Raw genomic sequence first — 25,173 nt, forward strand, 5'->3', positions numbered from 1 at the left:
TCACGACCTATGAATTTCAAAGCTGGTAAATAGTTTGAGGAGTGACATATTTTGGTAAATACTTTTAAAATTAACATTATTAAAAAAAACCGAGGATGATGTGGCAACTGTAGATATGACATTAATCATTATTTTTATCTTGCTTTTTTTTTTTTTGACCGAAAGTGATTTTTACCATTGTTTCGACGAGAAAGATCGATTGAATGAAATTAAACCACGACATATGAAAGAATGTTCGGTAAATCGCATAAATCCCAATCGTCGATTCTAACAACTACAAAAAGCAGAAAGTTCCATATTTACCCCCGAGCCATTTCTATTTCAGCATCGCTTTGACCCCCAAAATTCTCCAACTGTGAGCCCAAAAATCAAAAGTTCGATCAATGGAATATTTTTCTCTCGTCGCCGCCGCGGTAACCTTGGCGTCGGCCGTGATTCTGTACCGCGTCCTCTTCCTCCGCCGCAGCTTCCGCTCCCTCCGCCTTCCGCCGGGGCCAAAACCATGGCCGATCGTCGGAAACTTGCCTCACATTGGCCGAGCGCCTCTCCACTCTCACCTCGCCGCCATGGCCGGCAAGTACGGACCTCTCATTTACCTCCGGCTCGGCTCCGTCGACGTCGTCGTGGCTGCGTCGGCGGCGGTGGCGGAACAATTCTTAAAGCTTCACGACACTAATTTCTTGAGCCGGCCGCCGAACGCCGGCGCTAAGTATATCGCTTATAACTACCAGGATTTGGTGTTCGCGCCGTACGGTCCGCGGTGGCGGTTGCTCCGGAAGATCAGCGCCGTCCATCTGTTCTCCACCAAAGCCATGGATGCTCATCGGCGCGTTCGCGAGGTTCGTCTTCTTCCCTTTCTTACTAATCTAAACGCTGATATGCACGCCTTTTTTTAATCTAATTTTTTGTTTTTCCAATCAAACAGAAAATGTGTTTTCGTTTTGGGGAAAAATTAAACGCCAACTTTTAGTTTTTTATTTTAATTTTTAGTACGATGTTCCTCAGTTTCTAAATTACAAGTTTATGGTTAGAATTACTAATCTTAATACTAAATATGAACCACATATTAATATAACTACCTTACTGGAAAAAAGGATTTTAAAAGATTTAAAAAATGAAAAAAAAAAAAAAAGTTTAAGCGGTTTGGCACTATTAAAAAAAGAGCGACCTGCTCGCAAGCGGTGGGAACGGCCAAGCGTCACGGCTCCGGCTCCAGGCGTTATTTGTCCTTGTTCTGTGCCATTTTTAACAAATTTAAAAGGAAAATACTCACTCCCTATATAACAACTTCCTACTCACCACACTTAAATACTTGACCATTCACAATTTTTTTTTTTTAACTTTTCCTTTTTACATTTCTCTCTTAATTTTCAGATATAAGATATTCAATTGTTGTATGTAAGAAATTTCTCTGGGATCTCAAGTATTTCCCAATTTAAAATATTTTATCTAATTTTCTTTCTTCATAGTATAGTATTATGAGTGAACCATACTCTTACTAACTTTAGAGTATCTGTAATAAATTAAGTTGACCACTGAACTTTCATTAATTGTGAATTTATGGTGGATACCTACTGACTCTTACCAGGAAGAGTCTATGTCAATGATCTTCAACAAAATAAAAAATCTGTTTTCTCATAAAGCGGAGAAAGTTTTAGTTTTCGTGTGTTGTGTTGGGAAGAGTTCCTTAATATCGCAACATGATCCTCGGATCTAAAGGTTTCGATTTTTCTTGTTTTCTTCATGGGTTTATATTTTGAAAAAAAAAATTGGAAATAGAAACAAAAAATTTACTTTCATTTTTCTAAATTTCTGCAAGCAAAAAATAGGAACATTGCCAGAGTTAAAACTATCTATGGTTTGATAGATAAAACTTTGGTGCTTACATACAAACTACTTTTAGTTTGTTGTCCTTTAATTTGAATTATGAATTACATTTAGATGTCTTTCTTAAAAAATACTGTTATATGTAAAAATATTATTTCTAATGCTACCATTTTAAGCTACAATGTGAATTTTCTTAATATTAAAATAATTGGATTTCTATAAATATTTATCTCAATTTTTTTAAATAAAATCTATTCTCTCTCTTACATATTTGAAGTTTGAAATTTCACAGCGTTGTCATTTTATATATAATCACTTCCAATTTCTCAGTCAAACATAAATCTGTAGAATTAAATAATGTAACTTTACATTTTTCTTATTAATTTGTGAATGCGATTTCTTAGGTTGTATGCCCGTAGAAACGTTTTTGTTTATTTATTACTATTATTATTTTTTCTTCTTGTTCCTCTTTTTAATATAGAAAAACTTAATTGCTTTTTGTAAGTGTTTTGTTGTTCTCTAAAATTTAAGTTAAAAAAAATTATATGAAAATGAAAATTTCAAAACTGGTATGTTATATTAATTTTTTAATGTAATTCATTGTAATTCGAAGACATAAATATTAGCTTAATTTTAATATAGTTAATGAACTAAATAAATGTAAATTATCTATATCAAGGATACATTTGCAATGTTAAAATCATATAAAAGGCATATAGTTTTAAAAAATACGGATTCTAACTATCTATGGACTCGAAAGAAATTAAAAAACAATAAAAATTAACATATAAATTGAAATTATTAGCAGGACAGGAAATTGAACTATTTGATAATTCGTGTTGCAGGAGGAGGTGGTGGTGCTAGTTGGAGCCGTCGCAAGGGCCGGCGGAGCACCGGCGACTTTGGGAAGCTTGCTCACCATCTGCACCGCCAACGCCCTCGGCCGGACGATGATCGGCCGCCGTGTTTTTGGCGGCGCCGATCCGAAGGTCGAACGGTTCAAGTCGATGGTGGAGCAAGTAATGCTGCTGTCCGGTAAGTTCAACGCCGGCGACTTTTTTCCGTCGCTCGAGCGGCTGGATTTGCAGGGCGTGGCCGGCGAGATGAAGAAGGTCCACCGGTGGTTCGACGATTTCTTGACGGAGATTTTAGAGGAGCGGCGGATGGGCGGCGACGGCGGGCAGCACGATGACTTGCTGAGCACGCTTCTGTTCTCGCAGGATGGAGCTGATGATGAGAACGAGAAGCTTAATGACACTGAGATCAAGGCCTTGTTGTTGGTATTATTTTCTCACTATTTCTTTTTTTGTCATTTTTTCACAAATTAGAGAAAATTAAATGTTTTCTTAAGAAACAAAATATTTTTAAGAAAACAAAGGTTTTAATGACGTGGTTTCTCACACGTCACTGATTGACGAGTGGTGATCAGCACTTCCACGTTTTCCTTTCATGTTTTCAAGTCTGCTACACCTAGAAATTTTAAAATAATAAAAATAAAGCTAATAAAAATAAAGTTACATATAATTTTAAAACGGAGTCATTTTAATTTATGTTTTTAAGTTTAGAATACAAATTCTATACGAAACTAAAATCATGCCATATAAAATTATTATTACATAATAACATTTTTTATTACAGATAGTGTCGAAATTGTGATAGAAAAAAGTAAAATTAAAAATATGATTAAATGATCAAAATGATCCCTTTTTAAAAAGGTGGAGACTCAAACGAAGACGTTGAAAGTACATAAATTAAAATGAATAAAATTGAAATTACTGAAGGAATAAATGAATATATTGAAAATCAATGTACCAAAATAATATTTCAACTACTTTTTTATTATTATTTTAGAAATTAATGGAGTGGAGATCTTAGTGACCCGTAAAGAAAATTTAAAATCTTATCAGATCTTTTATGAATAATCCTCCCCTGTCGTCTGTCGATATCATCAAATAAATTATTGCATAAATTATTTAAAAAAGAAAAATCTTACTCTATGTATTGCTGTCTCCTGTCCAGTCTGAAGTGTTTTTGTGATGATGTTGTGCAGAACATGTTTACGGCTGGAACTGACACGTCAGCGAGTACAGTAGAGTGGGCCATGGCAGAGCTTATAAGGCACCCCAAAATGTTGGCCCAGGCCCAACTGGAACTGGACTCCGTCGTGGGCCGTGATCGGCTAGTTTCCGATCTGGACCTTCCACAACTGGGCTATCTCCAGGCGGTGGTGAAGGAAACATTCCGGCTCCACCCACCGACGCCGCTCTCCCTCCCCCGCATGGCCGCCGACAGCTGCCAGATCAACGGCTACCAGATCCCCAAAGGCTCCACGCTCCTCGTCGATATATGGGCCATTGGTCGTGATCCAAACGAATGGGCCGGCCCACTAGAGTTCAGGCCAGATAGGTTCCTTCCCGGCGGCGAGAAGGTCCACGTCGATGTCAGAGGAAATAACTTTGAGGCTATTCCGTTTGGGGCTGGGCGGAGGATTTGCGTGGGAATGGCCTTGGGCCTGAGGATGGTCCAGCTTCTAACTGCGACATTGGTCCACTCCTTTGATTGGGTCTTGACCAATGGGCTTTCGCCGGATAAGCTGAACATGGACGAGGCCTTTGGGCTGACTCTGCGTCGGGCCCAGCCCTTGGTTATGCATCCGCGGCCCAGACTCTCCCCGGACGTTTATCAAGGGTTGCCTTTAATTAATTAGTCCTTTTGTTCGAATCTTTCTTTATTTTCAATATTCATAAATAAAAAATAAAATAAAATAGTTTAGGCTCGATTAATAACTATTTGGTTCTTTATTTTTAATTTTTTAAAAACAGAATTGAACCCATTCAATTGTTTTTTTTTTCTTTCAAAATCTACTTTGAAATTGTATGTAAATTTCAATAACAAAGAAAAGTAATTTTAAAAAATAAATTTATGGTTTTTCAAAAAATTTAAACTTTTTTTCTTTCTAATATTTATCTCTAAACAATTTAATCTTCCCTCTAAATTTTCTTTATTTCTAAATTTCTCTCTACAAATTTTATTTTTCTTTCTCTAAAATTTAATTATTATTTATCTCTCTCTAGATTTTTCTATATATTTTTTTAAAAACCAGTTTCATTTCTCTCTATAAAAATTTAATATTTTTTCTAATTTTTTTCACTCTAAAATTTTGACATTTATAACTTTTCTTTCTCTTCGTAATCTACTCTTTCCTCTAAATTTGTTTCCAACATAATTTTTCTCTTTCTTTATAATTTTTTTAATATATCCCTCCCTCTCGACTATTTTTTTTCTCTAATTTTTTTTTCAGTTTTTGTTTTAACTTTTATTTCACTAATTTTTTTTTCTAAATCCTTTTATTTATCTCTCTAAAATTTATCTTACAAAAATTTGTTTATATCTCTCTAAACTTATATTTTCATGTCTCTGCATTAAGGGATGACAAAAATTCCCGCAAGGTCGGGTCCTAAAAATAGGAAATACATGTCCCGACCTCATTCTCGTATATTTTATAAATAATTAATCGGAACTGTTTTATAAATAATTAATATATATTTATTACACTTTTTTATACTTAAATTCTAAAAATAATTAAAAACAATTATAAGATCGATAATTTTTCTCAAGAACTCGAAGAACGTGGTAGAGACGGGAACTAAAAATTTTCACAAACACGACAAATAATGTTACGAGTGATTAACTTATAATACCAGGTTTTGGATTTCGCTGGTACCGTAGAATATGTTGGGGCTGAGTTCGTTTTAGCAATAATAATAATAAGAAGAATTGAATTACTTGTTGCTGTATTTTTAGAAGGATTTTAAAAGTATGTTATTAATTACATTATAAAAAGAAAAGTAAACATGGTCTACATTCTCCTTTTTAATTGAAGCAACATTGTACAACTTTATTTAAATTAATAAATTAAGTATAAAGATAAGAGATGTAAAAGAGAAACACAAATTTCACTCAGAACGAATATTTTTTACATTATATTTGCATTTGACTTTAATTTGAATTTTTTGTGAAAATATTTATTCTTCGTAGTCGATATCCTTTCCAATAAGGAAAAAAAAAAGGTAAAGGTAAAGTTGTTGGGAACAAGATATAAAAGAAAATAATTATATAAAAAAAATGTGTAAGGATAATGAGAATTATTTCTTTTTGAGTGTGAGGATTAAATTTTTTTTTTCTGATATAGGTGAGAATTAATTAAATTCAATTGAAGTGAATTTGTAAAATGAAAATATTAAATTGAAACCAATCTTAAGTCATACGGTAGAAAAACGGTAATTATTTGGTAAATTTGAGCGCGAATGCAAACTGACTCCATCGCACTACCGTTTACAGTCTTCACCGCCGACGGCCATTATCGCCGGCAGCAATTCACCGCCGGCGTTTTCCGTATCCCGAGCTTCGCGGTATCGGTGAAATTAAATAATGTCTATTTTGGCAGGTTCGTCATAGAGAACTCAACAGTCTGTTCACAGTCACCGGCCATGTCCTCGGTGAGTTCTTTTGGTGTTTTCTAGGCGCATTACTTTTTTTTTCTTTTCCCCATTTTCTATGTTCGGGGATGAGAAAGCCGTTGAGAAGAAACAAGAGAAATCCCTCCGCCTATCAAGAAAAGGTAAGATGTGTTGTTCGAGAAATTCTTTCACCTAGATTTGGCTCCGAATATATTATTGCAAATTGTGTTTTGTAGATTAAAATAATATTTTCAATCGCTAATTGCAATCATCGGGAAATTGAATGATTTTTCATGTTTGTGCAATTGGAGTAAGATATTTAATCGTTCTGTACTTTCAGAGAGAAAATGGGGAAAAGTTTTGGACCATTTTACCTACGGAATCTGAGTGTTTGAAGATGGTTCTGAATAGAGCCATTAGGTGAATTGAAGTTCATTTTAATCCGATTAAAGAACATTAGTCTGCAATTGTACTCGAATGGCTTTGGCAATCGCATTCTCTTTTCCCTTTTAGCTTCTGTGAGCAACAACACTGTGTGTTTGGACCCTGTATATTTTGGGGTAAAATCGTGCAACTCTTCATATGGGCTTAACGTGTTCTAACTTCTAAGACTATCTGAGTAGAGAAATTGAAGTTCTTGGTGTCTGTCACGCGCCTACTAGTTAGCAAGGGCAGAAACAGCATTGGCTAGAATACACGAAGTGGGCCACTCTCATTGATGCCATCGTTTACATTACCCTCTGAAAAGTCACTGCTACCTTTATTTTGTATAGATTATACCCCTCCACTTAAGGGTTTTTTACATTTCCACTCCCACACACACTCTCTCCCTTCCTCTCTCTCTCTCTTTCTGTGTGTGTGTGTGTGGTAGTGAGAGCCTCCTTCTGGCCACCATCTCTGAGCTTTGTAATCATGTCTAGTGTTATGGCTGTTTTGGCTATTGGGCTCCTTATTCTGGCCATGACTGGCCATTCAGGTAAGCTCCCCTGCATTTTCATGTCTCTTGTTCTCTACTTTTGTAGTGTAGAACCAAAGATATGTGCTGGTTTTTTTTATTATTTCTCCCTGTAGTTTGACTTCTCATGAATCTTTTTGCTGATTCGAACATTTTGCTTGTGAGCCATTTTTGAAGGCTGTTTAAAAATGTTCCCAATGTGCATTTGACCCTCTTTTCAGAAATGTATTCAATACATCTTCTAGTTTTGGTTCACCTTTATGCAGTTATTTCCCTTTTGTTTGAAAAGAGAGATCTTTATTTTTTCAGTTTGAAATTTGTTGTTCTTTTTGGATGAGTAAGGGGTATAATATTTCTGCGAGTTTCCAGTACTTCTAGAGTTTCTTGTAGATGTCTAGATCTCGTTGGATTTGGTTTATTTTCTTCTGTTTCCTCCACAGTACTTTGTTCCTTCTGGCTCTCTCTTGAAATGCTGGTTTCTGGAACTTGTAGGCGCAACATGGTGCATTTGCAAGGACGGAGTGAGTGATGCAGCTCTTCAGAAAACACTGGACTATGCGTGTGGAGCTGGGGCTGACTGTGTCCCTACTCATCAAAATGGGGGCTGTTTCCTTCCCAATACTGTCAAGGCACACTGTTCCTTCGCCACCAATAGCTACTTTCAGAGGAAGGGCCAAGCTCCAGGTTCCTGTGATTTCTCTGGCACAGCAACGATCACTACTACTGACCCCAGTAAGATTTAGCTGTCTACCTCCACATGTTTTTCTCTAGTTCCCTCCACTGTAAGAGAAGATTTAGTTAGTTGAGATCTGAATAATTTCGAGAGAGGAAAAATGGAAAAAAACCCTTCTCGGACTTAACTAGGATTCTAGTTATAGGCCAGAAATTCTAACCTTTTTGGCAATCTATCTGAGGTATCGAATCAAAGCTCCTTACCCATCTATTTCAGCTACCAAATTAAATATATATATATATGTCTTGGTTCAACTACCTGAAGCTTAAATGTTACTGTAGCATAAGCATGATGTGGTAATCTTCAGTAACGAGTGAATGAAATCTGATTTCCATTGTTATTTCTTGGTTTTTTTTTCCTTCTTTTCAGGTGTTGCAGGTTGCGCTTATCCTTCCAGCGCTAGGTATGGTTCTGTATCTACCTTCACTATGTTTTTTTGAAACAAATAGAAAGGTATGAATAGTAAAATTTATTCCCATTTCTGTTTATGGCAATCGCTTTATTAGAATAAAGTTTTCTCAATTCTCAGATTCATTCCAAATCCAAGAATGAATTCTGAATCTGGAGGACAATGACATTCCCTCCAGAGTCAGTGAGATTGAAAATCTCATTCTTACGTTCTCATTTCGTGAACTCCATCTCTTTGAAATGAAATAAAATTATGGTTAGTTTTATTCTTCCTCTTGTATCGACTACAATCTCGTACATTAGTAAAAGGTTTACGATATTTTACTTCATTTGATGTTTTATTTTCATTTGAACAAACACTGAGCCTTTTTACTTGAATAGGAGCAGAGCGTCTTGTTAATTAAAAACTCAAAACACAATTTCCATGATGGCCACCTACCTTAGGAATTAGCAATTCCTATGTGTTTCCTGGCACCAAATGTTGTGGGATCAGGCGGTTGCCGCGTGAGATTAGTCGAGGTGTGCGTAAGCTGGTCCGGACACTCACAGATATCAAAAAAATAAAAAAAAAAATTTAAAAATTAGAAACTCAACAACAAAAATCAAAGTTAACTCTCGATAATCATAGATACTGTAGGAAAAGAGACTTTTGCCATTAGATTCGCCATCATCCCATTGTGGTGTAATAATTGATACTCTTTTTGTCAATTGACTATTTTGTAATTTCATGACCATTTTTCTGGCTTCTTCGCTTACATTACCGTTTTTCAAACTTTCACTTTCACCCAAGAGGTTATAATTGTGACTCCCATGGTTATCTTTTAACACATAATTACCCCTTATCAGTAAGTAGACAAATTTTGTTAAAAAAAATTATGCCGGGCTGAAAATGGAGCCTTTCTTTGGTAATTTGCATCTGATTTATCATTTATGTTGCGTCATTGAGATGGGAAATTATCGAGATTTGAGCCAACATTTTAATGCCTCGAAAGGGAAGCCCAGACTGACCATAATTTTTGGAGAAAAGGATGAAGGTTGCTGAAGTAGTTTGTTTTCTCGAGGAAGAACTGTTGTCTTTTCTCTTGGAGCTAATTTGAAATGTTCTTGTCAAAAACTGGTTATTGTGTGAGGTTATTTTTACAGGTAGAAAGAATGAGATGAATCTTTAGATCCCTCATTGCTTATGCATGATCAACAAATGATGACAACTTTTCTTCTCTTCATAAAGAGGTAGAAAATGAAAAGCTAGTTTATCCAAAACAAGGCCTTAACTTTATTAGTGAATCCAAACCCTTTTTCTAATGAGTTTTCTGTTTTCATAAAGTGGGATTCATTTCATTTTGGTAAATCTGTTGTTGCAGCCCTGTAAGCAGTGGCACCATTCCAGTAGGAGGAACTCCAACCACCACCAACCCAGGATTGACTCCCACAACCAACACTCCCATGGGTGGTTCGGCAACGCCCACCGGTGTCCTAGGCGGGAACGGGAACGGGTTCGGTGGCGGCAGCAACAGCCTAGGGCCATCGGGGGTCGGCGGGATGAGCACCGACTACAGCGACAGTGGATCAAGGCTCCAACTCACCCTCATTGGCAATGTAGCTATTTTTTTCTTCACTCTCTTGTGTGTTGGGCGTATGTTTTGATGGAGCTGTGGTGGCTTTAGTTGATAATGGGTGAGGTTGGTAAAGGGTCAGATTGGATTCGAAAATGTAGGGTGGCTCGCATGTGATGTTCCTGTTCTTGCTGTACTCGTTTTGCTCTTAGACAGCTTTGCTTTGTTTGTTTGTTCTTTCCCCACCCCTCCACACTCTTTCCCACTTGGTAAGAAAAGAAAAAAAGTTGGGCTTCTCATCCTTTTTGGATGGATTTTCTTGCTCCAGTGGGACCCACAGAATACTCTCTCTTTCTTTCTCTGTGTATGTTTTTTAATATTGCATTTAGGTGCGGGAATTTAAACCTATGATCATTTAGAAAACGGTTGGGATGCAGATTTGATATAAGTCTCAAAATGTTGAATTTGAGAATTCAAATGGAACGTGGTCTAGGAGGCTTGAGTTTACGAAAATTGTGGGAATGAGTGTGTCTGGACTCTGGAGAGACGAGTAGGTTTGGAGTACGTGATAAGTTTGTCCAACAAACTCTCACGAGCAAATCTATACTCTTCTGCAAGCACTCTTACTTAAGTATGCTGCGTTTTGTTCGATCTAAGATGGTCATGTTTATTGAGTTTTCCCCTGCAAAATTGAATGATTTGATGTATGATTATTTAAGTATTATAATTACAAGTCGTGAGGAATCGTTTTCAAGATATATTGTTTTTAATTTTTAGAACAATAATTTAGTAAATTTGTGTTTGGAGTTAGACAATTTTTATATGTTTGTATTTGAAAAAAAAAATGAAGCATATATTCTTTTCTATCATTTAACGCCAGATAGGCAAATACACATGTCAGGTCCATCAATATTCTTTTTTTTTTAATATAAATAAGACAAATAAAAAAGATAAATAGATGGTCACGTGACGCCCATCTCTCTCTCTCTCTCTCTCTCTCTCTCTCTCTCTCTCTCTGCAACTGTTTTTGGGATTTATTCGTCATTTTGTTTCTCTTATCCTAATTTCTTGAATTTCATGTTAACATCAAATTTCAAAGCAAATTCAATATTATTTTAATCAAAAATCAAATTCAGTGATCTGATGCCAACGTGAGCTAACCTCTAACGCTAATTGACATCTATATATGTCTAATAAGTTGAGTTCGGATCTCCACTCCAATTTATTGTATTAAAACAAATTATGATATATGGAGTGATGATGGTTCATTTTGGTGTCTATACTTTCAAAACTTTATTTTGGTCTTTATATTTTTAACTTTTGTTTGAAACGTTTTTTTTTTTTCAATTTTGTCCGGCAAATTTTATTTTTATCCCATTTATTTCAATCAAATTTTAGCCTGACACTTCACTCGTATTTTTTTTTCAAATGTAGAACATTTCGTGTTGAAAATTTAGGGACCATGATGATCACTTTTTATAAATAGAATGATCAAAACGGAAGTTTTGAAAGTAGATGGACTCAAGTGAACAAAATTTAAAAGTACATAGATAAAAATATACCTTTTGGAAAACTATAATAGTTGGGATAACAACACAGCTAAAAATGCAGCTAATTTCGTAAAAATGTCTAAAAATTATAATATTTACAGATTTGTCAAAATAGAGGCTCCTTTGTGATGGGTTCCACAGGAAAATTACCAAACTACCCATATTCATATATTTTTAATAAATGAATAAAATCTCAAATCTTAGGTCGACCAACGGGAGATAATTTATCTTTTTAATAAAAAAAACAAAACCTTAAACTCTAAAAAAGTAATATATGCTAGAAAATAAAAAAAGTGTGAAAAATTAAGCCAGAATAAGTGCATTTATTAGTTACTATATTTGTTTGATTATTTATTAAAAGACTTATCATTTATTTATTAAGGTGAATATTTTTATTACCATCAATAATAATACGTTTGAAAATATAATAATAAATGTAATAAAACGATATTTAATGAGGGTAATTTGAAAATAATTATTTAAATCTTGAAAATCTAAATTTATAAATATTAAAAGAATAGATATTTTTATATCATGTGTACTATAAGACACTAAAGATAATTTATGTGATTGTAACTAAGTACCGTTTAAGCTAAAGTGAGTATAGTTCATCGATCGAATGTTGTGCTATGGAAAAAAACTAAGTGCCGTTTAAATGTGATGTTCTCGGGAGAAGATAAAGTGAAGAGACACTCGGCCCATTTGTAATGGGCCGGTTTATAGTGCACCTGAGTATCATGTAAAGTTCAATCACAGGCTCACGGCGAGGCAAGAAACGATCTTTTTTGGGGCCCTTCTTTTGTTTTTCCATTTATTTTATTTTATCTTTTGTCTTTTATGTATTACTTTAGTTCCCTCTAAACAAAATGCTAATTCCATTAATACGAAGAATAACACCATATCAATAATATTAACTCCTATAATAAAATTGTCAGGATTGATGAATTGGTTAAAATATAGTTAAAGTGAGTATAGTTTGGTGGTAATTAACATTTATCTCCGATTAAGAGGTTGTGAGTTCGATCCCTCACTCCCACATGTTGTACTACAAAAAATGGTTAAAATATTTCACGTGAGTAGAACTATATTTCATTTTGTGTTCATGTTGATTTTATTTTGTGAATATGGTTCAATTTATAAAAAATACTGTAGCATATCTTTAACCAACAACATATAATACTCAAAATAATCGGTGATCAAACATCTAGGTTGATGACATTTTGTAACACTTTTATGAATATTTTTTTTATTAAGTTCAACTAAAGAGTGTGAGATTCCAATTGAGCTATATGTTTATTTCAGATTTTAATAACCAATTGATTGCATGAGTTTTAGAGATATGCTGACTAAGATGCCTTCATGATTTATAAATTAGATATGTTCGAGTTGGCTATTCATTTCTCACTAATTTTGTCAGAGGTGGAATTAGATACTACCATGTTGTTAATTTTGTTTAGAAACATGTCTATGCCTTAGTTTAGACAACTCGATGACAAGATGAGGCAGACAAATACTTTGCAAAGGCTAATTTTGACACAAGCTAACTAACTTGAAAACACATGTGCAACCTACTACATAATGTCGAAAGGACAAAACAATATTTTCAAAAACTACAGTATAATATACTAGGTCAAGGTACACAATTTATGGGTTTTTTTTAATATTGTTGTAAATAAAATTGTATATTTTAAAATAAATTTTATTTACAAAGTATTAAAAAAAAAACCCCACAATTTATACTCAATCTAACTACATTAAGTTCAATCTCAATTAACTTAAGCTCAAAATATAAGTAGTTGAATATCATAGTAATACATAAATTGAACATCTACTTCAGAGAAGTAGTCGAAACTTGACCTCGTATATAACCCTATATCAATTATCAAAAAGCTTAACAGTGTAAAAACAGAAAAAAAAGAAAAAAAAGAAATGAGGTTATGGGGATTGGAAAAGAAAACGATTGGAGAATGGGAAGTCCATGGGGAAATTTTCATCGAGGCCCAAATACCAAGAAAAGGCAATGAAATGATTGGAGGAGAAGGTTCTGATCGAAACTGGGAAGACTAGACTGTGGCGGTGGACTTAGTTCACCAGCGAGCCCGGGCTGTAGCCGTTTCGTGTTCCCGGCGGACGATTCAAGCGGCTGCACTCCGACAAGGGCACCGGCCGACTGCAGATTTGCGTTTCGAAAAGTTTGGTTAGATATTTGGAACCATGGACGTTCATGACTCCGGAACTAGGGAATTCGATGGCGACAATGGCGATTTCCGGAGGGTAGGGGTTCTGTACGACGAGAGGATGTGCAAGCATCACACACCTGACGGAATTTACCATCCCGAGAATCCTAACCGAATTAGGGCCATTTGGAACAAGCTTCAGAGCGCTGGCATTCATAAGAGGCATGATCATTTTTGCTTTTTTCATTGTATTAATGTTTCCTCGAATGCATGTATAGTGAAAGGAAGCGTGTTTATTTATTTACGTGATGATTAAAACTTTCGTGGAATCGATTAGTCTCTTTCTTGTTTTATGGTGCAGATTTTTTCCCCCTCTCCCAGTCTTGCTTGAAAATATCCAGAATTTGTTGTTTGAGATAGTTCAGTTGAGTATCTCGGGTAAATAGTTAAGCTAGCTTTTCCATTTTTCAGGTGTGTGGTATTGAATGGGAAAGAGGCAGAAGATAAGCACATTTTGGCAGTTCACTCCAAAAAGCACGTTGATTTGATTAGGAATATAAGTTCCAAAGAGTTTGATTCACGAAGAGATAGGATTGCCTCAAAATTGAATTCCATATACTTCAACAAAGGGTCATCTGAATCTGCTTATCTTGCTGCTGGCTCTGTCATAGATGTAATATACGCCGGAATTCTTTTTAGTTGAAACTTTGGCAGGGCATATTTTGCCCGTCATGAATGCTAAGTATCTGAAGTGTGTAGATTTGGTATAATAGAGAAAAGTTGCCTGAATTCTGTTATTTTTAATATAAATTCTAACTATCGTTATTTTGTTAAGGTTGCTGAAAGAGTAGCTAAAGGAGATTTAAATTCTGCGATCGCCATCGTGAGGCCTCCAGGTCATCATGCTGAACATGATGAAGCAATGGGGTTTTGTTTATACAACAATGTAGCTGTTGCTGCAAGCTTTATTTTGAATGAAAGAGTAGGACCACTTTCCAACTATTCCTTGAGCAAATATTTATGGATAATCTTATGATCCTCTACTCTATTGAATGAAGTTTCTCAGTTTTGACTTCATTTGGTCATTAATTTTCATGTTACAGCCAGATTTGGGAATTAAGAAAATTTTAATTGTTGATTGGGATGTTCATCATGGCAATGCAACGCAAAAGATGTTTTGGAAAGATTCCCGTGTTTTGTTCTTCTCTGTTCACCGGTAGGTGGGTAAGAATGTTGGTGTGTTCTTAAATATTCTTTTTATTGACTCAGTAGTCTTGTATTTTCCATTTGTTTTGGCATCCTGAAATCGGCATTACATTCTTGGATTATATATTTCCCACCGAGAATATTACCCTTAACGTAATTGGTAAGATGTGTATGGCATGCATGCACAGTGCTCTCTCTCCGGCTCTCTTTTTTCAAATATTAATTTTTATTTTTATAAGAAACTACTTTCGTTAACTATGAAAGAATACAAAAAGAGAGGATATGGCACCTTCCATAAAAATGCCCCGGATCTTACAAGTCCACTGGCCTAATAACTAAAACAGGGTAGTTACAAGAAGTTCTCTTTCGAAGCTAGCACATTCACCATTTACCAAACGAGATCATTATCAACAAACACATCTTCAAAAGTTCTATTTCATTCTACCCAAAGTTCCCAAAGAAGAGTTTTAACTAGAGTGTTGTTCCACAAAACTTTCTTCTTCCCTTGGAAAGGTAATCCACGAAAAGCTTGATCAAGAGTTTCTTTGGTCGTTCTATGAAAGCAGCATTGATTGCCAAGTTTTTATAGCTGGGATGCCACCAATTGAGGGCAAAAGTCACAGTTTGAAAGAATATGATTCCCCCCCCCAAAAAAAAAATCCACCGGCTAGGAGATTTGGATATTGGGATGACTTTTCTGTAATTCATTTGAAATAATTCAACCCAGCAAAGAAACCATTTGAAGTAGTTCCTAATATTAGGAAGTTCTGATTTCCATATTTGTTTGTGCAGCTTGGTAGTTGAGTTATGATCACTGTCATCAGTAACGTGCCAACATTTGTATTTTTCTCTGAACACAGGCATGAATTTGGAAGTTTTTATCCGGCCACAGATGATGGTTTTTATACCATGGTTGGAGAAGGATCTGGAGCAGGATATAATATAAATGTTCCATGGGAGAATGCACGATGTGGGGATGCCGACTATCTTGCAGTTTGGGATTGTATTTTGCTTCCTATTGCTAAGGAATATAATCCCGATATGATCATAGTCTCTGCTGGATTCGATGCAGGTCTCATGCTACTAACTTGAGATATTAAATTCCTCCTCCTCCCTTCACTTATGTTTCATGGTTTTCCAAAGCCCTCTAAGGTGGTTTGTGGTTGAAAGAGGCATTAGATTGGTATCGATTCCCTGTCTCTTTAATCTTTCCTTTCAAAAAGAACCGTTTGTTAATTTGGTCTTATTCTCTAACGATGGCTCTCAATTTTCTCATCCAATCAACTTTTTAAAAGTTCTCTAGATGAAGGAATCTTGCATTCATGTCTGGAAGACTATTAGATTTGTATTGATTCTCTTCTTAATTTCTTTCTGGAAGGCCTCCTTTTCTCATTAAGATTGGAGACCTTTTGTAAAAATCCCCTTCCTAGGCTGAGGGACTTCTCATTCCTAAGGCCTTTAGATTGTTCTATTGTTTTGTTGGATCTTATTCACCTTCTTCATTCCTTGTAAACAAAAAGGTGCTTCTTAATTTGGTTTTATTATCTAATCATGGCTCTCCTCTGGATTTATATCTTCATTTTTGGTTTTTACGAAAAATTATCTTTTCCAAACTTTAGAGGCTCTTGTACGTGGACTCTTAAGCCTTTGAACCTGACACCTCTTCTTGCTCATTTGTTGACCCATCCGATCTCTCCTTTTCTTTGAAATTCTTTGGAAGGCTAAAATTCTGAAGAAGAGTAGGTTTTTGGTTGATTGGTTTAGGGAAGAACAATAATATGGACTTTGTCCAACGTCTATAGTTTCCGGTCTTGGTTTTTCATAAAAAATGAAAAGGAAAAAAAAGAGAGAAAAAAGTTTTTGGGGTCTCAATGGTGCTTGGGCACTCGAAGACTTGGATCATCTATTTTGGTGGTGTCGCGCTATGAAAATTTGGGACATATTTCTTGAAACATTCTCTACCAGAGATTTTTGGGTCACGATGGAGTGAGGTTTTTTACTAATTGAGTGAAAAGAAGTAATAGAAAAAAGTGGATGGCATTTTTGAAATTATCAAAAAATTTGAAAGGTGAAAACTTTAAAATATGGTTTTCTACCCTTCTCCATTTTAATATTTCAGTTATAGTAATATCTTTGATCGGAAAGCATTTAGATGTATGAATAACTATTTCATGCTCGGAACAGCTGTTGGTGATCCTCTGGGTGGTTGCTGTGTCACACCATATGGATACTCAATTATGTTGAAAAAGGCAAGTGTTCAATCCATTCTATTTTGGATTTGCTTTCACAACAGTTTCTTGTTTACTGGATATAGTTTCGTAGCGTGTCTCATATATTTGAGGCTTAAATTACAATTTCTGTAGTGCTGCATATGTTTGTTCGCTCAAATACCTTCCTGGGATGTGTTCATTAGGCAGTTATCCAGTATGTAATTTTACCATGCCCCCATACATCTGATCAAGACTTAGAACTGGTATTTGAATTCTTATTTATAAGCATAGTTACTTAATATCCCTTCTCAGGCAGTTGATTTATGCTAAACAGAACAGAAAGAAATAATCATAATGGTGAATCTGAAGTTCAATGGTTATTTTGTAAAATATTAAAGAATTGATTTGGATGGGAGCTCTAGAGATGATGTTTTTTTTTTATTTATTTTTTTTAACAAGATACAAATTTTTCATCGATTAATGAAAATGAACAAAAATTGTTTAAACATACAAACTCGTAAAAGAGTGAAAGAAAAGCAAGGTTCTGCATTGTGGTCAGGTCACCATATCCAACCCAACTTAGATTAAACTCCTCTAGAAGAAAGGACCAAACTCCTCTATAGATGATGTTGTTTAAAATATACATTTGAACTCCAGGATAAAATCACTTTCCAGGGTTCTATATTGTGGTCACTGTATCCAGCGTATGGTCTAGACTATTATTCATTTCTCCTATTTAATTTTCCTGATATTTCTAGCAATGAAGCTTATAAGTCTCCTTTGCTTATCTATTTCGTTGTTTAAATAATGAATGAAGATTTTAGGATAAGCTCAGCATCTACAGAAAAAGGAAAAAATATCTCTCGCTTGTAATGTGTCTTCTTGATTATAGTCATGTCTGTTATCTTTGCTGGCCATCATCTTGCAATGCCTTATAAAATTGAGGTAATGGTAATGCTTTCATGTTTTGTATAAAATAGATTAGCAAAGTTTTGATGGTACCATTATCACCCGTGTCTTTCTCAGTTGATGAATCTTGCCCAAGGAAAGATTGTATTGGCACTGGAAGGAGGATATAACCTTGATTCCATCGCAAGTTCGATGCTTGCATGTGCGGAAGTTTTGCTCAATGGAAGAACTATGAATAAATCTTCAGAGACTTATCCATTTGAGTCAACATGGCGAGTGATCCAAGCAGTGAGCTCACACTGATTTTTTCCACCCTTCCATTTTTCTCTCTTACCTTGGGTTGGTTAGAGCTATTTTTGTCAGTCAACTCCTTTTTCCTGCTTTGGTTACGTGAGAGTACTAATGGCAATGGGATATATTGAGAATATTATTAGAATCAATGCTTTGGTTATTATTCAATGTTTCTGTTTCACAAGAGATTTTAGCTATAGACATCTTGTTCTATAAAAACCTTGTGATCCCTGGCAGGTTCGAAAAGAATTGAGTCCTTTTTGGCCAATGCTTTCGGATGAATTACCAGATGATTTGATCAGTAAAAAAGCGCCACTCCCGGTAATGCCATATTTTCTAACCTTTCACGATTGTCTTATAAACATTATGTGAATCTCTACTGAATCTGATTGGATTTGTGTTATTTAACAATATATATTAAATAATTGTCTGAATTTTGGAGTGACACACAATTATATTTATAGTATAATGTGCCAATGCTCTCAAAATAACTCTCTACATGAATCATCTCAACTAATAAATGATCCTTTAACTTAATGTAAAGTAGAGAGACTGCTCTTACTGACTTTTGTTCAAAAAACTGTTTGAGTTAACTTGTTTCATGTTGGTACTTGCAAACAAGAATATTGAAGGAAAAATGAGGACCAAAAAGATATGTACATGGTAATATGGGAGAAAAGTTGGACGCCAATAAGGGGCTTGTCGAACACCTTCCAACTAGATCTAAGTTCGTTCAGATTGAAGGGTGGGTGGAAGCATTTACACCAACCAAGAGCTAAGACTATAAATCTATCAAAAAAAATTGTCGAACACCCAATGATGTCCAAGTCTGATTAGGACTTCTGTTGGCAAAGTTCAATAATAAGTAGAATTGTGTACTTGGTAAAGATTAGCCACGTCCATTTAATTAAAGGGAATGATGATGACTTCTGCCGATTGTACCGAGCTGTCAAGAACAAGACCCTTGGTGCCTAGGAATATGCTTCAAACTTTGACACTTACTGAGGGTGAGATTTGAAAAGATTTGGAGGTTGATCTTCCTTCTTGCTTGTTTGAATATCAAATCGAGTGTGGAGCTCACACTTTATGGAGAGCCTATTGCATCCTTCTCTTGGGCAAAAGGGAACGTCACCCAGAGGACGGACTCATGCCCTATTAAGCTTCTTGGGCTCATATTTGTGGACCTACTGATCCTACCCTACGAGGGTTTGGTGTACTTATCTTTTAAAGATGAGCACTTGTCTTGTGAGACCCAATGCCCAACCTTATGGCTGCCATGCTCTTTTGAGATGGTCACTTGCCCAGTTGAGACTCTGTGGATGAATGCTTATCTCATCAAATCTGGTATGTTCATCCTACCATATCTTCTAGGACGAGCACTTAAACTATTGAGCCTTTTTGTGCTCATCCTGTCATGCTGTTTCGAGGATGATTACCTATCATGTTGGACTTAGAATGCTTATCTGATATTGTTAAGTTAGGTAGGTCAGAAAATGGAACTCTTGATTGGTTCGCATGATATTACTGTTGGGTGGCACCCAAGTGTGTAACTCTTCAGTTTCACCCATAATAAGGACATTGTACAGTAATTTTATTTTTCCTCCGGTCTTCACATATAGAATTTGAATTATTAGAGTAAGTTGCATAATTATCTTCCTTTATTAAATTGCACACATTGACTATAGCCAGCACTTCGAACTCAAAAAAAGATGAAAAGAAAGAAAGCAACTGCCAGCACTTATTTACTACATGTTGAAAGTCCAGTAACGTGATAGGGATGAAATGGATCAATATGCATGGAGATGAAACTAATCTATTTGTGATATATTTCAAATTGTTTGGGTATCTTGTCTATTGCTCTCTCTCTCTCTCTATATATATATATTTGATGAAGGGGTCCGTTTTGTCAGCGTTCTACAGCACAAGATAATCCTGCTAAATTTGTTCTTCAAATTAACAAGCAGATTTTGATTTCAAGCTCGGATTCGGAGATCGAGGATGATGAAGCTTCTAATGCTGGATTAGAAACACTTGAGGAAGTTCTTCGGGGTATGACACTTTCACAATCGGAAGTGAAGGAAGATAGTCAAGGTAAAGAGCACTAAGATTAGCTTTCTGAGTTTATATTTTGTTGGTCGCCTTGCGAAACTCTTACATTTTGAGTTTTCGCCGTTCACTTCTCCATTCCAAAGTTGCGTCGCGCAATCAAGGTACAATTTGTTTTCTTTCTCGTCTTTGACCTTTCTCATGGCCAGGGCAAATAGAGGAAAGGGTACCTTTACTTCGGGCAGGGCAGAAGGGACCTTCATCCAATCAACCCTTTCCCTTGCTGATCTCAGTCAACTCTATAGTGCCTATCGAATCCTCGGCAGTATGAAGATGTGATTGCCAAATGAGAATGAATGAATTGACCAAGCCCTCGGGATGTGTCGGGCTTTACTATCAAATGTTCGAGAATGGTGTTGTCTTCTCCTCCATACCTACCCACAGCAATACCTGGCCGCTACCCAACTGGCTCTCGCTCAACTTGTCCCGTCGGGTGGTGGGTCTTGTTTGGAATGGGAGTTATGTGGCAATAACATGGCGCCGATCAGAGAATGAATATTGATGATGCCGAGATCTAGTCAAGTTGAGCTGGCGAAGCTCGAAGGCGGCAATAGGCAAATTCACTAGGAGATTTACTTGCAAAGCCAATCTCAAGACAGTGCGGTGCTCAACCTAACACTCTCCGATGCCTAAGTCAGTATCCGGATTAGAGTAATTGGAGAGCAACATTATTGTGTGCTAGAAATTAGTGTTACCTTGTGGAAGAGTTTTCGTTCTCCATTTATGGATGGAAGATACTCGATGGTGTTAGGGCTAATAATCGATCGGTTGGGGTCAGTTTTTGGCCGACCCCGACGCCAAAATCGACCACGTCGGTTTCCCTCCGTAGCTTGGCGCCGACTGATCGGTTCGGTTGGTCGGTTTGTCAGTTTAACCGACATTTAAAAAAAAAAATTATTCAATTTCCTTTTTTCCCCCTATTTTTAATTATTCAGTGCGGCAGTAGGGAGGGAGTGAGAGTGAGAGTGAGAGTGAGAGTGCGAGAGTGAGAGAGCACGAGGGGGTTGAAGGGCAACGGCGAGGAGAACAGGCCAACGGGGGGCGGTTGGGCGACGACGAGGAAGAGGGAGAATAGAGGGCAGTGGGCGGCATGATGACAACAGAGAATAGAGGAGGCCGGAGGGTGGTGGTGCGGCGGCAAAGAGGGACAGAGAGTGAGACGTGAGACGTGAGAGTGTGAGAGAGCACGGGGGGGGGGGGGGGTGCTGAGGGACCGCAGCGGCAGAAGAGTGAGAGGGTGAGAGAAGAGAACAACCCTAGCCCTAGGTTTAATTGTTGTTTTTTTTAATAACTAAATATATATATAAAACGTATTAATATTATATTGTCGGTCGGTCGGTCAGTATTGCCTGGGCCAAGGCCGTCGACCGATTGACCGAGTCGGTTCTGAATTTCCAAAACCGACCGACCGACCTTTTTTCGGTTGATTTCAGTCGGTCGGCTCAGTTTTTCGGATTGGCACGCTCACCCCTAGATGGTGTATCTTTCCATATCTGGGTCATACCATCAGCCAGCGTGGTATTAGAATGTCTGGAAGATTGTCGACCGGTGAAATCATTTTTTACTGTGGTTCGACTTTTGTTTTTGGGATCCTATGCTTGAGGTTCTGACATGGGCTTATTATACCCCTGGTCCGGCTGTGCTGATTTCTATCCCTTGGGCTCTAGATGTAATTGAGCAAGGCCCATGACCTACGTGGCCTCTTGGGGTGTGACCACGTGGATGGTGGGTTTTTATCCATAACAAGTTCCACCCACCTTCATCACATCTTTGGTCTAAATGTGATTTCGTAGTATCCGAGATGAACACCTTGAGAAAGGAGATGCCTTTCGGACTTGGATTTAGGTCCTGAGGTGGGCCCCTTGACTTACACTTGTCCGAGATGAACATCTTGAGAAAGGAGTTGCCCTTCAGATATAGGATTTTGGTCATGGGGTGAGCCCCTAGACTTAGGCTTGTTCCAGATGAACACCTTGAGAAGGGAGTTGTCTTTCGGCCCCAGGTTTTCCATTGAAGGTGGACCCCCAGACTTAGGCATTTTTCCCGCAGTTTGTCATGCGTCATATTGTGATCGGACGCCACTGATGACTTTTCGACTGAAAATTGTGACGCTTCATGTGGCTCGAGGCGTGTGTGATGGGATGGACCACGTCACCTCATCTTCCTGTGCAGTGTCAGATGACATGTCTCTCTGTCTCAACCGCCTTATTTTTACTACCGTTGGATAGGGTTGTTCTTGGACAGTCGAGAATGATCTTGCCCCCTTATTTTAGGGTGGCGGGACTCGGATCTTTTTTTCCCAATTCCTCTTCGTTTTTCCACATTCTTTCATGATGGCAACTACCAACAAAGATGTTGTCGTTGTCCAGTCTGCTGATATGGGTAGCTGACGATCACACAGTAGCCTCCTTCTTGTGCGTTTAACCTGCAAGACCGAACTCAACACTAGCGTAGTGCTCTGCCAAATGCACTTCGAAGCTTTAGTCAAAACTCAATTTGAAAGAGTTGAGATAGGAAAGAAAATAGCATGGTGCCAGATATTGCGTACCTTTGAGAAGGGTTGGACTCATTTTATAGGAAAGCGATTTGGGAGAACGTGCTATGGAAAATTTGGGTCGTACTGTCGGGTTAAGAGTTCTTAGCCGACTCTCAGAATACTCTAACACGTGAGATCGTACTCCTGCCAAATGTCAGCGGATATTTTATTTTTATTATTTTATTATTTTATTTTTGTCTTTCAGATTTAGTACTCCTCAAAGAAAGCTCTGGTTCTTATGATGGTTTTCATAACAAAACAGATCAAGTGCTTAATGCAACTTACCCTTGGAGATCGGAGCTCTCAAAAACTGATGTCTGGTATGCTGCATTTGGATCAAATTTGTGGGAGCCAAGATTCCTTTGTTATATCAAAGGAGGACAGGTTCTACTTCATCTACTTCTACAATATTTTTCTTTCGACGATCTTGGATGCTTAAATCTATAATTGTAAAATCATGTTATTACCCATAAATGTCAGTTATAGGAGCATCACATACTTGTGGAACACTCTACATGTTGAGAATGTGTATTTGGTTCTTTATGATTTGTAGTGTCACTTCTTATTTTCCCTCATTTAAAAGCTTCACATACTCGTGGAACACTGTCTACATTTTGAGAATGCGTATTTGGTTCTTTCTGATTTGGAGTGTCACTTCTTATTTTTCCTCATGTAAACTCACACCTCTTCTAACATTTGAAGAGAAACTTTTAGGTGGAGGGTATGAAAAAGCTGTGTACAGGTTCCATGGATAAGACTCCACCAAAGGAGACTCTGTGGAAAACTTTTACTCACCGTCTATTTTTCGGTCATGAGTATAGTAATACTTGGGGCCAAGGAGGAGTTGCTTTTCTTCATCCTGAAAGCAACAGCGAGGAGAAATCTTATTTGTGCTTGTATAGAATTACGTGAGTTTATTACTTTATCTCTTTTCTTCTAATCTGGGAAGTCTCACGTTTCTCCCAATACTCCTAATCATGTTTTCTAGCACAAAATCTTAATTTTCCGCTCTCGATTTTCTCTCACAGGCTGGAGCAATTTAACGATGTTTTGCATCAGGAAAACAGAGGCAGTGGTTTCCTTTCTAATAACCCTTTATTTGATCTGGCTAATTTGAACACAGTCACAAGCAAACACCTCAACTCTATTGAAATTCCAGCTGGGGTATGTTGTCAACTTTACAACCTCCTTTTTATTATCATTATTATTATTATTTAATTTTTATATCCATTTTTCCGGGCCAATTTGCGTGTACTTCAACTAATAATAGGACAACTGCCTAACTTTACTACACTAGATTGCCAAGGAAACTCATGGCCACCATGATTTGAACCCATTTCCTCCAAGTCCTTTACTATTTATATTAATCCTTATTGACCACTAAGCCAACTCATGATGGCTATGTCCCACCTCCCTCCCTCTTATAAGTCCAATTCACATGTTTGAAAGGCAATTCTAATTATTTTCTTCCCAATCATTTCTTAAACAATGCTTGATCTACTTTGCAGCGAGGCTGGTATCACAACCTACTATATTTTGGGAAGGAACGCGATATTCCGATAGTAACGATGACGTATGCCTCAAATCTCGTTTTCTCTCTAACTACTCATGCTGCAAGAACACTCGAGTAGCTAGTAATATTTACTTCCTTTTAATCTCAGGTGCTCACATTTGGATGTGGAAGACTTCAAATCCGGGAAGGTTCCCCTCTGTGCACCACCAAAAGAGTACGTCGATACTCTTGTTAAAGGACTCGTAGAAGGGCCACTTTCAAAAGAGGAAGCTTTGATATATGTTCAGAATGCTTCAACTAAGCCACTGTAAGCGCAAGCCTTGTCATTTGCAACCTTTCTATTTTGTATTTATGAAATTATAGTGGTTGTGTAGGTCTGATTCTAGGACTGGAGAGACATTTAGTTGAAACTTACTGCGCCATCCAGCAGTTTGGTATTTTATATATGTTGAACCGACTGTCATATAACATATTCTTGATTCAGCAGTTTGTTGTTTTTATTTCGTGGTAATTCTTCTTCATCCCCTTAAAGGGCTGTTTGGGATAAGGGTGGGTTTTGTGGTGGGTGCGAGGAATAATTGAACTTTTAGAGGGGTGGAGAGTAATAGGAGGAGGTTAGGGATCTCGTTCGATATCGTATTTCTCTTTGGACTTTTTTGTCTATTTTTTTTAATTATTCATTAGATCAAATCTTACTTGATTGAAGTTTGTTATTTTAGTTTGGTGGACTATTTTTGTG

At 36.8% G+C, this 25,173-nt stretch overlaps 3 protein-coding genes across 3 annotated transcripts; all 3 read left to right on the forward strand.

Moving 5' to 3' along the window:
- The first annotated feature begins 329 nt into the window (after positions 1 to 329).
- On the forward strand, positions 330 to 4,613 carry TT7 (Cytochrome P450 superfamily protein). Its single transcript, XM_088124929.1, has 3 exons — positions 330 to 839; positions 2,673 to 3,107; positions 3,878 to 4,613. Exons 1-3 carry the CDS (start codon positions 384 to 386, stop codon positions 4,532 to 4,534), a joined length of 1,548 nt encoding a protein of 515 aa, XP_087981055.1. The 5' UTR covers positions 330 to 383; the 3' UTR covers positions 4,535 to 4,613.
- Positions 4,614 to 7,066: 2,453 nt separating this feature from the next.
- On the forward strand, positions 7,067 to 10,359 carry E13L3 (glucan endo-1,3-beta-glucosidase-like protein 3). Its single transcript, XM_022279433.2, has 4 exons — positions 7,067 to 7,263; positions 7,735 to 7,974; positions 8,345 to 8,378; positions 9,745 to 10,359. Exons 1-4 carry the CDS (start codon positions 7,200 to 7,202, stop codon positions 10,025 to 10,027), a joined length of 621 nt encoding a protein of 206 aa, XP_022135125.1. The 5' UTR covers positions 7,067 to 7,199; the 3' UTR covers positions 10,028 to 10,359.
- A 3,047-nt stretch (positions 10,360 to 13,406) lies between these two features.
- On the forward strand, positions 13,407 to 24,945 carry HDA05 (histone deacetylase 5). Its single transcript, XM_022279776.2, has 14 exons — positions 13,407 to 13,885; positions 14,135 to 14,336; positions 14,499 to 14,645; positions 14,767 to 14,879; positions 15,730 to 15,941; positions 17,054 to 17,118; positions 18,106 to 18,276; positions 18,517 to 18,600; positions 20,244 to 20,370; positions 23,184 to 23,305; positions 23,636 to 23,829; positions 23,950 to 24,085; positions 24,430 to 24,494; positions 24,583 to 24,945. Exons 1-14 carry the CDS (start codon positions 13,701 to 13,703, stop codon positions 24,743 to 24,745), a joined length of 1,986 nt encoding a protein of 661 aa, XP_022135468.1. The 5' UTR covers positions 13,407 to 13,700; the 3' UTR covers positions 24,746 to 24,945.
- Positions 24,946 to 25,173: the final 228 nt, after the last annotated feature.

Source organism: Momordica charantia (genome assembly GCF_013281855.1).
Source record: "Momordica charantia cultivar OHB3-1 chromosome 6 unlocalized genomic scaffold, Mcharantia_2.0 BLBB01000006.1, whole genome shotgun sequence".
NCBI classification, from domain to species: domain Eukaryota; kingdom Viridiplantae; phylum Streptophyta; class Magnoliopsida; order Cucurbitales; family Cucurbitaceae; genus Momordica; species Momordica charantia.